Consider the following 13,950-nt stretch of genomic DNA (forward strand, 5'->3'; position numbering starts at 1 on the left):
GTCGGAGCGCTGCATGTCTGTTCCTGTTTTGGCCTGCTCCAGTGTGCTCTTGTACCTGAACTTCTGAAAATCAATCCTGTCTGACAGGACTGTGGCCACCTGGGCTTTTGGCAGCAGCGGTGCCAGCATCCGTGCTAGCTTTGCAGGGAAGGGAGCTGCTGAAATCTCTGCACTCAGCCCAGTGGCACTGCATGTATCACCTCCGTTGTAGCTGACCTGTAAATCCCAGCAGTCAGATGAAAGCTTGTTGAACACATGCATTTCAGTGTTTTCTTCTCTTCCAGTTCCTTTTGTTTTTATTAAATTGGAAACACAGCATTTGTGTATTTTAGACCTGGTTTGGGCTTTACTTGCCTGTGTGCTGCAGCAGCAGGGTAGGGGCTGAAAGGACTTTGAAAGTTGCCATGTCTACCATGGAGCAGTCTGGAGAGCTGAAGCATACCCAAACCCTAAATTATAACTCTGAGCTGCCAAGTTTGGGCTTTGAGGGATTATCTAGAAAAAGCATCACACTGACTCTTAAAAGAGCCCTTTATTGTATGTTTTACTTTCTCTTTTCAATCCAAATATCAAAAGCAACACTTGAGTTGCTCGACAGTGGATGCTGTGTGACCACTCTCCTGCCCTTGCCACTTCAGGCAGGATCCTGATAGGGTGTTCATATTTTCCCCCACATCCCTCACTCTCCCCTGGCCTCATCAGAATGCCTTGAGCAAACAGTGAAACAGTGATAATTTCCCTTTCAAAAACAAAATTACAGGCTTCACTGTTGTCTTTCTTCACAGAACTTCTCGTGCCAGTTTCGTTGCTCTCCTGGTAGCATGGTATGCAAAGCCTACAATTTCTGCCACATCACAAGCCTTTTAACAGGTTGTATTCTTGGGGAGATTAAATCTAAAGGTAATGATCAATAGCACATCTAATGGCGTTGACAGCACTTTCATTCTAATTAATTAATTGAACTCTAAATGTAAAAAGGCTATTCCTGGCTCAGGAATCAGTATTCTAATTGCTTATTTGATTAGTAGCTCAGGATCAGCACTGCTGTATAATATAAAAGCTCGATCTAAAAGCACAGTGGCCTTACAGTGGCTTTAAAAGCAGCTGTTACATTTAAGAAATGGCACACGAGAGTGCTCAAAAGCATCTCCAGCACCCACTAGGGGCCCACAGCCATGAAAGTGAACAAGTGTGCTACTAACACGGGAGGTGGGAATTTGAACGTGTCCTTCAAACAGAGGGTGGGAAGTGGCAGTAGTCTTAAGACTTGCTTTAAAAAGTAAAGTTTGAGCCTGCAGCAGCAGTGAAGTGGAAGAGACAGCAGGATGGCCATCTCAATAGCAAATCCTTCATTTCAAGGAGCTATATTGCAAACTTCATGCTGAATACAGTATAGCTACCGAGCTAGCTGGCGTGCAGATGTGAAACACAATTAATTACACAGTCACTTTAAACGACTGGCTCCTGGGAAACTCTTCACCAGTACCTGAAGTGGACTATTAATCTGATAAGGACCTCTGAATTTCTGAATTAAGTGAACTAGGATTGCATTAAATGGATGTAAACCAGTATCAAGTGCAAACTGAAGTAAATCCTCACTAAAAAGGCTTTAGCGTGACTAATTTTCAGACAATCAACATTCCTCCTTGCTCAGAATAAGGAACACGCAGGGCTACTAGCCTAATCTTGCAGAAGTATTAGAAGTCCTAGTACCAGACAGATATACAGTATCTTTTTTTTTTAAAAAAAAAAAAAAAGCCTACCTGAAACACTCCTGGGAAGTTGCAATTGGAGCCACCTACCAGCAATAAAAGCAGGTGAAGGATCAACACTTCTGATACAACAGTACTTAGCCTATCAGAACCACAATGCAATATGCTTTTACCCCCAGGGTACTCCTCTTCCATGTGAAGAACCTCTGAGAGATCCTCACAGCCTGTTACAATAATGCTTCCCATTTACTTTAAACGAATTACAGCAGCCCTGTGGTACAGCTGAGTTCATCATTTCAAGATTTTAGTACATAAGGTTATCTCAGCACATTCTGTAATCACTGTAGGTTGTGGCAAAGATGTTGCAATTGACCAGGAAGTTCAAGCAAAAATCTCAGAAATGGAACTTGAGCATCTCCTTAAGGAAGATGGAAATTAATATAAAAAGACACAAAAATCATAATTCAGGGACAAGAAATTTCAAAGAGTGACATGAAATATCATGGAATTAGTATGTCATTGTTTCTTAGAGTATTTTAACATTTCAAACCCCTTAGTGTTGTTTAGGACAAGCAGAATCTCATGAAGAAGCTTACTCTACTTCAGCTGCTTTATGTCCGAGACAGTTGAAAACAACACAAGCTCCTGAATATTCCCACAGCATTTACATCTGTCTTACCTTTGTGTGTGAACTTCTCAGTGCAAAATGTTTCCCATAATCTGACAGTAACCTGACAGTAGTTACTCCTCCTCCTGCCTCATAAGTCATTTTCATTAAATTATCCTTGATTTGGAAAGATTCTACTATTGGTGTACTCCCCCTTTTCTTACTCTGGATCATGCTTCTACTGAAGTTCTGTGATAGTGTCTTCCACATTAAGTGATCTCAAAGCAGTCAAAGTTTAAAGTAACATACAGACTATCACATTATAGTTCACTTTAAACGTTAGGGTTCACGACTATCGAAACTGGATGACAGAGCACTGTTTTCATAATAAAGTTGTACAACTTCACCAGATGTATTTGATGCTCATTAAAACACTGCAAATACATTACAGAATGCTCTTGTCAGGTTGAAATTGTCCAGAGAAACCAGCAGTGCGCTCTTCCATCTATTTATCCTATTTTTAATAGGATTTTTAATCCACATTAATCTTAAACCCTGTTGAAGGTAATTTTGAATTGTAAAAGAAAAAACACTAAACTAGGCAGGATTTTCTAGACTTTGGCAAAGCTGCACTGAGTTACGCACATCAACACAAAGCATTGTGAAGTGTCTCCAAGACAGGAACACATGCACAACTTCAACCCCTCCAAATCAGACATGTCAGGAAGCAAGACAGATTAATTCACTGTGCAGCAGTAGATTTAGCTCACGTTACTGTATTCTAGAGGAATTTCATCTACCACAAGAGCAACTGAAAATTTCTGAAAAGTGGGGAGTTCTAAAAAAGACTCAAGCCACAGATTAACAGTTTGCGTTAGCTACACCCGCTCTCTGGCTTAAGAAAATGAACGCATACAAGATGATCCTCCAACATTTACTTTTGAAAGACAGTTAAATCTAAGCTGTTAAGAGACTTGGGCCCACTCTCAGATATGGGAGGCTGCTCGCAGCTGCTCCGTTCAGCTGAGCTAGGAAGGCAAAATAGAAGTGTCCCCACCCACGAAGCTACAAACAATGCATGCATTCAGGAACTGTTCTTTGTTTTATTGAACGATCGAAGCAGGACTGTAATCAAGTGTTGGTCCACTCTTATCATCAAAAAGAAGTTTGTTCATTTTTTTAATAACATCAACACAAATGGAAGGAACATGAAGCATCATAATAGGAACCTTTAACTACAGGATGCTCAGACTGGTGCTACTTCCATATTTCCAGGCTCTCCACTGTATAGACCAGCCACACTAGTGTTATTTATCTCCAAATCGTTACGGTTCTTGGTAAAGCACCCTTCTGGCTATCTGAGCCATCATCATGAGATCAAAATGCCATTTCTGCCACTAGAATCCTGATCTTGTAGCATTTAATATTTTACTAAAGAGTAACGACTATCCTCTCCAAAGTTACATATAGCCATTATAAATATTTACATCAAACATTTACAACTGGTTCATAATATACAACACAACAATTTAACTACAATTTATAATCTTCCTGTGTCATAATTTCAGTCTGTTTTGCACATGGTCACAGGCAGTACAGGGCATTTCTGAAACTCATGTTACATGATTAAAAAAAAAAAAATGGAATGATGTTACTTTCATAACAATCAGTTTGGGGGAAGTGTTTTCATTGTTAAACAAGCAGATTTGAATTTCTAAACCCAATCTAGTGCTACAACTAACTTTTAAAATAGGATTAAGAGGAGGAGGGAAAAAAAAAAAAGATGCTTGGAAATAAATACACCTTTAAAAATTCCACAGTTAACCATGTAAGAGTATTTGTTTCCACACAAAGTAAAGGAGACCTTACTCTTCATCATTTCCCTGTGCTGGAACACTTTAGTTCAATCCATTCTTATCTTCTGATTCGTCATCCTGTAAATAATGCTGTCATACCCAGGATCCATGTTCCAGAGGTTGTAGGAGATGACTATCACAGCTAAAGCAAGACCTATCATCATCCACAGAATGATGTTGAAGATTACAGAGTAGTTGTAGTTGTACGGATAGGCAAGGTTATACGGATTATCTGATTCACTCTGTAACGAAGAAAATAAGTGCATTACTTTAACAAGTTATTTTGCATACAAAACGCATTCTGACTACATCAAAAATCCAAGCCATCTAAATCAGAGATGCATTTTTGTCCAGACAACTCTGATGCTAGGGCACAAAATGCAAAAGTGATTACGTGACTGACATTAATGGAATCCAAAGGAAGGGGCTGACAAGAGCCTCATGAAATCCAATGAGGACAAATGCAAAGCCCTGCACCTGGCAGAATAACCCCACCTGACAACACAGGCTGGGCACTGACCAGCTGGGGAACCGCTCCGAAGAGGGGGCCCGTTGGACAGGGTGAACAGAGCCAGCAGTCCGCCCCTGCCACAAGGAAGGTAAACTGCATCCTCAGCTGCAGCAGGTCAAAGAAGGTTTCTCTCTACTCAACCCCCATGAAGCAGGGCTTGCGTGCACTACTATACTGGGGAAAACAGTGCAGGAGTACAAATTCTAACAAGAAACAAGGGAAATCTTCACAGTCAAAGTGGTAAGATTTTGGAACAGGTTGTCCAAGGCTACAAGTTCTGCAGCCTCTCTAGACATTTCAAGAACTTGGCTGGACAAGGACCTACAGAGCCTGATCAAACTCCTAAATTAATCTTGCTTTGAACAGATTAGACCACATCTTGAAGCTGTCTTTAAACTAAATTACTGTATGATTTATTCAAAATCATTAAAGGTAAGCTGACCTCTTCACACCCATGCCTACATCAAAGTCGGTACCTTAGTCCTTAAAAAGTTATGCTTGGGTAAAGAAGTGATGCAGTTTGGATGTATTTGTGCTGTCAACAGGTGAGATACAGAAAAATGTACGTATACTACCTGTGAAGACTGGAGAATGGAGCGAGTCTTCCTTGTGAGGGGAGAATTAAACGTCTTCACAGCCACCACTTCTACTACTGCATTCCCACTATACAGATTATACATCTCATCTGCAAACTGGAAGAGCAAAAGTGACTTAACTGAAAGCCTAAACTGTAGCCAGGAATTAAGGAGGGCTTTGTAAGCAAGATGTACTAAACCGTAACATGTCAGTTTCAGGATTAAGAAGATTGTAGAAAGTTGTAAAATAAAAGCTACTATTTTTGAGTTCCAGCAAAAAAGGGCCAACTTCCAGCTGGTTTACAACATCTCAGAGTAAACAGTTACTTGCCTTAGTAAATTCATAATTTACACTTTTCCATCACGCTTTTGAAACTTGAAACTTACTGGTGTCAGGTCTTAATAAATATCAGCTAACAATTATGTAAGACCAGCTAAAGCAATACTTTCTTGAATGGTTGGAAATTAAGGTTTACACAACGTCATGGCAAGGGGAGACTAATCACTGTACCCCAGGATAAAAAAAGATTTCCACATTTCACTGGCCAGTATTGGTGAGACATGCTGGTGGTTTTTAAATGCAAGATGTTTGTTTAGGAAAGACAGATGTATCAGCTCATATCTTACATAAGGTTTTAACACATTCCTACTCCTTCATCCAAAGCATTTAAGATACTGTGACATGATGTTGGCATGATTCTATACAGCAACAAGTTCTAATATTCAATTTTATAACTGAACAAATGTGTTGTAGAAATCAATTACAACAAACAAACAAACATCAGTAAGGCCATCACTAATTAAGTGGCAGTTCACAGCAGAACATGATCAAAAAGCTAAATCCTATGTTGTTAACACAAAAAAAAAAGTCTTTCCTTAGTATTGCTATGCGTTTTGTTCCTTAGCTAGAAAGTATACCTTTTGCAAGGAGTCTACAAGAATTTGAGAAGCATCCTTGAATTGCTGAGAATCTTCCCCATACCGTTTTCCAACTTCTTCCAAACCAGACAGCTCCAGAGAATACAGGTCTGGAGAGTGATCTTTGGCCAAGTGCTTGTGTCGAGACAGCTTTGGGACACAATTGAGGACAGGAAGAATTTAATTCATAAACAGGTTACTTGAAAAACATTTTCACAAATTCAGTATGCTGGGACTAATCCAGCTTCACTTTCCAGTCATATTCCACACTGACCAGAGATTTTTGGCCAACTTAACTACAAAGGTGTCCACAAGTGTGTTGTTTTTATTTTTCCTTAAGCTACAGAAGAAAGCAGACGATCATCATGTAGCATCTATTTATAACATGAGATTGCATACATGTAATCTAGAGCTCTAGTAAAAGAAACACACTTTTATTCTTGTCAGAATCCTCTCTCTATACTTGCCTTAAAAATAAAAGTTGGAAAAAAAAACTTAACTACAATACCTGGATACTACTACTCCCTCCACTGAAGCTTGGCCCTGCAGAAGTGAGTATATTGCAACTTCCACCTTACTGTTGCCCACATACAAAAGTATTTTACTTAAGGAGTATTATCTATTCATCACAATTCATGCTACAGAAGTCACTCTTTTTCAAGTAAATGGAACAATGACATTTTGAAGTGAAATGGTAGACAGGGTCAGGTAGACAGGTAGAACATGTTCTTAACTACCATTACACTTCTCAGGTAAAAAAAACTATGAAAGACCTGCAAATTCCTCATTGAGTACTTCCTGTGTGTATGGAGAAATAGTACCTCAAAACACAACAAAAAAAGAAGCTACAGAGAACCAGTTCTCATTTCCTTCCATAAGAATTAGGCTGATTCAAATACCTCAAGAACACATTTAAACTGATGCAACCAAACAATGATACACTTGAGCGCATATCACTGTTTGCCAAGTACCCTGGCTATGGCTTCTCTACCTTTAAACAGTATCTTTGAAGTTTGAGACCTCAGGTGTAGGAAGTGTTTCACAAAAAAAAAAAAAAAAAAAAAAAAAAAATCTTACCAGGCTTGCAATATCATGTAGGACTTGTAGTTCTGACAGAAAAAGCAAGTCAACCTGGGGAAGGAGACAAAAAGAAAAAGATGTGTTTCTTATGATGAAAGGAGAGTCAGAGAAGCCTTATTTTATTGCAAGCCTCCATATTTTCTAACAGGTTATGTCTGCTCCAGCATCAAAACATACTAGAAGGCAATTACTTTTAATAAAGTTACTTACAGAAGAACTTAAACCATAGTTTTTAGAATTCAATTAGAAAAAGGGTGCTCTTCTAGGCAAAGGAAGAAGAAAGTGGAAAAGCATATTAAAAAATAAACCTACAAGTACTCATTGGTTAGGTTTTTGGTTTTTTTTCTTTACCTCGTTGTTTCTGCTGAGGGAGTTGAGAGGAAGGGAGCTGAGAATGGAGTTGTCCTGGAATAAGCGGTTTCGCAGTTGGCGCAGCGTGACAGAAAGATCTTCAAATACAGAGTTTGCCTTGCCCACCATGTACACTCTCTGCAGGAATAGCCATTGTTTAATAAGAGACATTCATTTTTTAGTTGCTTCAATCACACATTAATAATCAACCATACTTGCAAATCATACTCCAATGTAAAATACTTTCATGTAGCTGCTTCTGCTCCAACCATACAAGTGGAAAGTGTTCTTCCGATTTAGAACATTTGCAACCAGAACTGAAGCAATACTCACTTCCTCGCTGGGGGCCAGCTGCAAGACCACAGGAGTCTCCTCAGAGAACAAATTATGAATAGCATTCGCAACGCTGTCCAGGCTGAAAGGAACAGCCTGAAACACAAAGTCTAGTTAGATTTTGGGGTAAAGCCAGATGTAATGACATAAAAGGAGAAAATTACTTAACTACGGAAGTCTGGAAAAATAGGAGACACTCTTTTTGGAATTATTCATACTCTGCTCAAAGAGATACCAATCAGAGCCAAGGTACAAAATAACAATTGCACAACTGTTAACAGACTACTTGCAAATATGGTGAACACCACACATTTTTAAGAACTCCAAGAGGCCACGATTGTGTCATTATGAGGCTAACTTAAGCTGAAAGTATAGCCTCATTTCCCAAGGAAGCCAGACCAACAAATATAAAAGCAATACAAAAGGCTGAACCCACGTTACCATAAATTGAAAGTTTTGAACCACAGAAAGCTGTGGAATGAAAATATATCGGTAGAAAGACCAATTGCTGAAATACCAAAGAAATGAACCACATGCAAATTACTGAGAGCAAAAGAAGTCCTAGCATGGCATTAGAGCCGTTACAGGTATGCGAATAAAACTCTTAAGTTTTTCTAAACACTTATTTCTAGGTTTTATCCAGAAAGAAGCAGAATGACATTTCCATTCATTAGTTAAAGAGCACAAACATCTTTTTTCTAATAGATATTGCTAAGTCTGTAGGTTAGGATAATTAGTACCCAGTGGCCCCGAACATGAACTTGGCAATAATCATTTGAAATTATTCTTGAATACTGGAGAACCAGTATACATTTGAAGCAGCTCATTTGAAGCCACAGCAGCGAAAAAGCTGAAGACTAGGAATCTTAATTTATTTTAATGGGAAATAAATAGGCATTAAGTACACCTCTGAACTTTTACAAGTTACAAGCGTGAATATGACTGAAGACTCCTACCCTATATGTAAGGGTTCTGTCGTTCTTTTGTCAAACAAACTCAGCGCAGGAGAGCCTACATCAACTTCAAAGGCCTCTGACCTTGTACAGCAGTCAGACTGGATTATTTATCGATACAGCCTGATCCATCATTCTAGGGGGATACATGAACTTCAAGCAAAGTTAAGAATTATGAGAACTTCAAGGACTACAGTAGAAAGCCTGGCACTTCTAATTAGATCAAAAGAGTCACAGAAGTGGAAAGACTGCTCCAGATGCGGATACTCACGTTCTCAATAGGGTAAGAAATTCCCTTCACAGGCAAGGTCAGCTTGTCTACTCCCTTCACCGTTACTAACACAGTAGCTCGTGGTCTGTGGAACAGATCACCCACTGCAAGCCCAGGCCAGGGAAGGTCCTGTTACAAAATAGTAGAAGACAAAACAAAACAACCACTTGTATTACACAGGAGGACAGAGAGAGGGGAACCCTCCCTGACCGTTACAGCAAAATAACTTATTTTGTCAATAACTCTGTACAGGACACCCTATTGGAAATTTCATGGGGAAATAAGTATGACTAGAATGCATCCATCTTGAGTAACGCTGTCTGAAGTTAACCATGAGGAAACTGCTACTCTACAAGCTACCAGCAATTTCACAACAAAGTCTGCATTGAGAGAACATTATACATATTGGATACTTCAAGAGTTATTTCCCATAGAAAAGTAAAAGTACAGTCTGTATTCGTTAAGTAAAGCTTTTTTTAAAAAAAAACAAAAACAAAAAAAAAAAAAACAAAAAAAAAATAAAACAAAACAAAAAAAACTTCCACAAAACAGCACAGAAACATATTTAGAAACATCAAAACACTAGCATCTTGGTTAGTCAGTACCACAAAGAAATGGGAGGAGGGGTGTTAGCAGTACTGACAGACCATCACCAACCTAAAAACCCACAAACTTCCATAGAGACATAAAAGGATTCCTTAGTAACTAACTACAGTTACATATTGGCAAGAGCACAGTTAATGGTACATGGCTAGTTTACTCAGGCACACAAATACAAACTCAACTGTTTGTCATGAATTAAATCACATTTCTCCATTTGTTTAAAAGATGTAACTGCCTTTTTTTTCTTTGTTTAAGTTTTATGAAACCAAATCATTTGGATTTTGGATGTAAAATGTCACTGACATTATGAACTATGTCACTTTAAACAAAAGAAAAAACTTTTTATAACATCAACAGGGGAAGCCTACCTAATGACTATTTTTGCCAATCTAATGCAGTACATATTTAAAAATCTTTACAGTGTAACCTACTGTGCTGTCAGATTAGTTTCCTAGACTACAGCCTGATGCAAACTGCAAAACGAGTGTTTTGGACCCACAGTATTCTCAACAGCAGTGTCGGAAGGTGCCTACCTTGTGATCACTGTTTTGTGTTTTTTTTTTTCTTAATAATACAAATATAGTTATTGTGAACACTAGGCATAGAAATTTATTTTACTAGTTTCACGATTACAAGCATAATTAATTGACACTGTGCTATGTTAAACAAGTCCCAAAATACAGGCTAAACAGATCTGCATTCAAACCAGCGTTATCAGACCTCTTGCCCAGTTGCTGTATGGAAGAAATGGGAACTGAACTCCCCCACCAGCACTCTGAGGATATCCCAGCTTGCAGTTTTCAGCATCTGGCTGCACACAGACACTGCTAAGACACCTTGCCATTAAAAACTTTCATAGGCTACTTCAGTAGTCACTTGTCCTTTCTGCAGCCCAGCAAAAAAAAAAAAAAAAAAAAAAAAAAAAAAAAAAAAAAAAATCAGTAAGCAACGTGGAATCTGTCCATGAACTTTTACTTGTCTGCCTCACTTCAAGTATCACTAAAGCTATGTTTGTCCAAAAAACTAATCTGGGAAACAAATTAGGTTTTCAAGTGCTTCGATTACTTCCTAAGCAACCTTTTCACTTGTTCTAATTAACTATGCTTAGCAGACAAACTTGCTGACCTGACAAAATGCCTGCTTAGCCAAGACATTTCTCATCATTTTCAGAATACCCAAGAAAAGATCCCTCTGGATAGCTCACAAGAATTTGGAGAGGACTGCACAAGTTCTCGCTACAAGACTACAGGGGGTGGGAAACAGCACGTAGCTGGGCCTCTGAACAACTGATGACCATGACTGCTACAGGCTCTGCAGGCTTGCTTCCTTCTATAGCTGATGATTCAAACTAGCCAGCTAGCACAGCCTCCTTCTGCTCATATGACTGGTACAGCTCCGGGCTTGGACACCACGCTCTGACAAGTCATCCATGCCTCAAGACAGGATGATATTTTATATATTCCAGCACATGATAGGAATATTTGCATGTTAACCCAGCAAGTCTGTAGTTTTCGAGTTGTTTCAAAAATCAAGATACCAAACATACCTCTTCAACAGAAAAGCCCATGGATAACGCAGCCACATCTGGGATCCGATCGCCAGGAATTGGCCAACTTCCATCTCGAAAAACAACTGACTGAGGTGTCCGTAAGATACTAAATTCATCACTGCGTACACCTGAAAACAGACAAACAAGCAAGCTGTCACATTTCTTACAGTCTCTCTCTCTCTCTCCTCACAGAAGCAAAGCATACCAGAGCTTTCATTCATTCTTGTCTTGCTCATACCTACCACTTTATGCAGAATATGTAACGAGTAACGTTGGCTTTAGTGCTCTATAACAGGAGGCAAGGTATCTATACAGCAAAGACTAAGAATGGACAAATCCACAGTGACAAAAACTGGATGATGACTAAAGCCAACAGCACAGCAGGCTTCTACCTACTCACTAGCAAGCCACAAGCTGTGTGACAACGGAGGCCTGGCAAAGCCAACCCCCAGCAGAGCCAGGCAGAATCCAAACGCCCAGCTCAGCAGCAGCCATGCACCAACACGGCTCTGTTTCCTTCCAGGTCTGCACAGCATAACCCCTCTATTTGTGTGGTAAACAGCCTGAACACTGAGCCCAGAGCAGCCAGGATCGGTTGAGCTCATCAGCGCTGGTTTAAACAGAGCGCTGCCAGGAACAGTCTGGCTCCTGCAGAACAGCTCCGGTGTCTCTGCCCTGCCTCCTCCAGCACGGGAGGTCACAAGACTTCTCGCTTGATGCAGCACTGGGCCTCGGCTGACTGTGCAAAGCCACCACTCGCTGTACTCCTCGTGCTGGCTTTTCACTTACCTGGGATCCCTCTTTCCTCTCTTCCCTGTTACATTCAACAACAAAGCTGACTACATATACTTGTAGGGTGTAGTACGATGACATTTATGCTGTAATAAAGTCAGAGAGGACTACATAGAAATAAGAGAGAGAGTTATTTCAGTCTAGCTGCCTATTTAACGTCACTTAGGCAGAACAGCAAGACTGTGTGTACACAAACACCTAACAGCTTATCTAAATCAATTCTAAAACATATTTGGTGCAAATCTGTATGTAAGCAGTCACACACACAACGCAGAGTTTCAGAAATATGCTTCTACCATAAAAATCATCTGATACAATGCTTAAAAAAAACAAGGAAGAAAGCAACAAATATTTGCAGGCCACCTAAGCTTCAGTTCCAATTACACCATCAGTCTGATTACGTGCTTCAAACTTACACATTTGTGGTAAACTTTTAAAGAAAATATAAGCAGCTACTCTCATGACCACTGGAAATTAGTTACCAGCCTGAGCAGCTATAGAAAGTACTTCTCCAGGGGATCTGTAAACCTAAAGGCCCTACACATACACACATAAAAAAAGCAAGCATCAGTAGTAACTGATGTGAAGTGCAATTATAATTTTTCTTGACATTAGTTTAACCAATTCGACCTTGAAGATGTCACTTTAAACCTGGGTCATAATCATGCATACCAATGTTGACAGTAAACCTGAGCTATGTTACAATAAACATGCTAAAGGAACAAAGTGCTATGAAGCAGGTCAGGGAAGGGTGGCAAAAGGCAGACAGGAGGCCAAATCAACAGATGCATACGGAGCCGGTTCAAAAACGCTTTTGTTTTAAATTGATATAGGTTCTCTGGGTGGCCTGCTATCACGCGTGATGGCATAGCAAACCGTATCTTGAAAAACATGCAGGTTTCCATGACAGTTTGCTTAAGAAGGAATTGACAATTACAGTTTCGCTCAATCAGATAGTGACAGGACAAGGGGGAATGGTTTAAACTAAAAGAAGATGGATTTAGGATAGATATTTGGAAGAAATTCTGTAATTGGAGGGTGGTAAGGCGCTGGCACAGGCTGCCCAGAGAAGCTGTGGGTGCCCCATCCCTGAAGGTGCTCAAGGCCAGGCTGGATAGGGCTTTGGGCAGCCTGGGCTGGTGGGAGGTGTCCCTGCCCATGGCAGGGGGGTGGAACCGGGTGGTCTTTGGGGTCCCCTCCTTCCCCGGCCAGCCCCCGACCCCACACGACGCCCCCACAGCCCACCGCTCGCCCCCCAATCCCAGCCCTCCCCCACCCCCACGCGCCCCTTCCCAACCGCTGCGGCCTGGCCGTTGAGGCGCGCGACCGGCCGTTAACGACCGTTACGGCCGTTAACAGCCACTAACGGCCGCCCACCTCACTCCCTCCCTGTCCCTGCCCTCTCACCGGCCAAGCAGGCCGCGGCCAGCAGCACCGCCGCAGGCACAGCGCCCCGCCGCCCCATGGCACCCCCGCCGCCGCCCGCCGCCGCACTGCCAGGCCCAGCCGGGAAGACGCCCGGCCCCCCGCTGCCGAGCGCTGACGAGCAGCCGCCGCGGCCAATGAGAGAGCGGCGTTCCCGGCGGCGGGGCGGGACCGAGGGGACAGCCCCGCCCACTCACCGGCCCGGCCCGTCAGGTGAGGCGCTGCCGCGCTGGGGGGCGGGGCCGTGATTTGAGTGACGTTTCGGCTGGGCCAATCAGATCGCGGGGGGAGCTCTGCGGCATTTCCCCCTACCGGTAAATTGACAAGGAGGCGGAGCCTAGTGGGACCGATTGACAACCGCTTGGTCCAATCGAAGCGCGAAAGGTCAAGGCCTCGCCCCTCCCACCGCCCCCT

The 13,950-nt window shown here is 41.4% G+C and overlaps 1 protein-coding gene across 1 annotated transcript; it reads right to left on the bottom strand.

Annotated features, from left to right (window-relative positions):
• Window positions 1-3,398: 3,398 nt before the first annotated feature.
• On the bottom strand, window positions 3,399-13,582 carry ATP6AP2 (ATPase H+ transporting accessory protein 2). Its single transcript, XM_032201576.1, has 9 exons — window positions 13,519-13,582; window positions 11,317-11,447; window positions 9,168-9,296; window positions 7,944-8,039; window positions 7,611-7,748; window positions 7,257-7,310; window positions 6,180-6,329; window positions 5,262-5,378; window positions 3,399-4,417 (listed from the first exon to the last, which is right to left on the bottom strand). Exons 1-9 carry the CDS (start codon window positions 13,574-13,576, stop codon window positions 4,223-4,225), a joined length of 1,068 nt encoding a protein of 355 aa, XP_032057467.1. The 5' UTR covers window positions 13,577-13,582; the 3' UTR covers window positions 3,399-4,222.
• Between the last annotated feature and the right edge of the window lie 368 nt (window positions 13,583-13,950).

The sequence above is a fragment of the Aythya fuligula genome, chromosome 1, assembly GCF_009819795.1.
Source record: "Aythya fuligula isolate bAytFul2 chromosome 1, bAytFul2.pri, whole genome shotgun sequence".
In the NCBI taxonomy this organism is placed as follows: Eukaryota; Metazoa; Chordata; class Aves; order Anseriformes; family Anatidae; genus Aythya; species Aythya fuligula.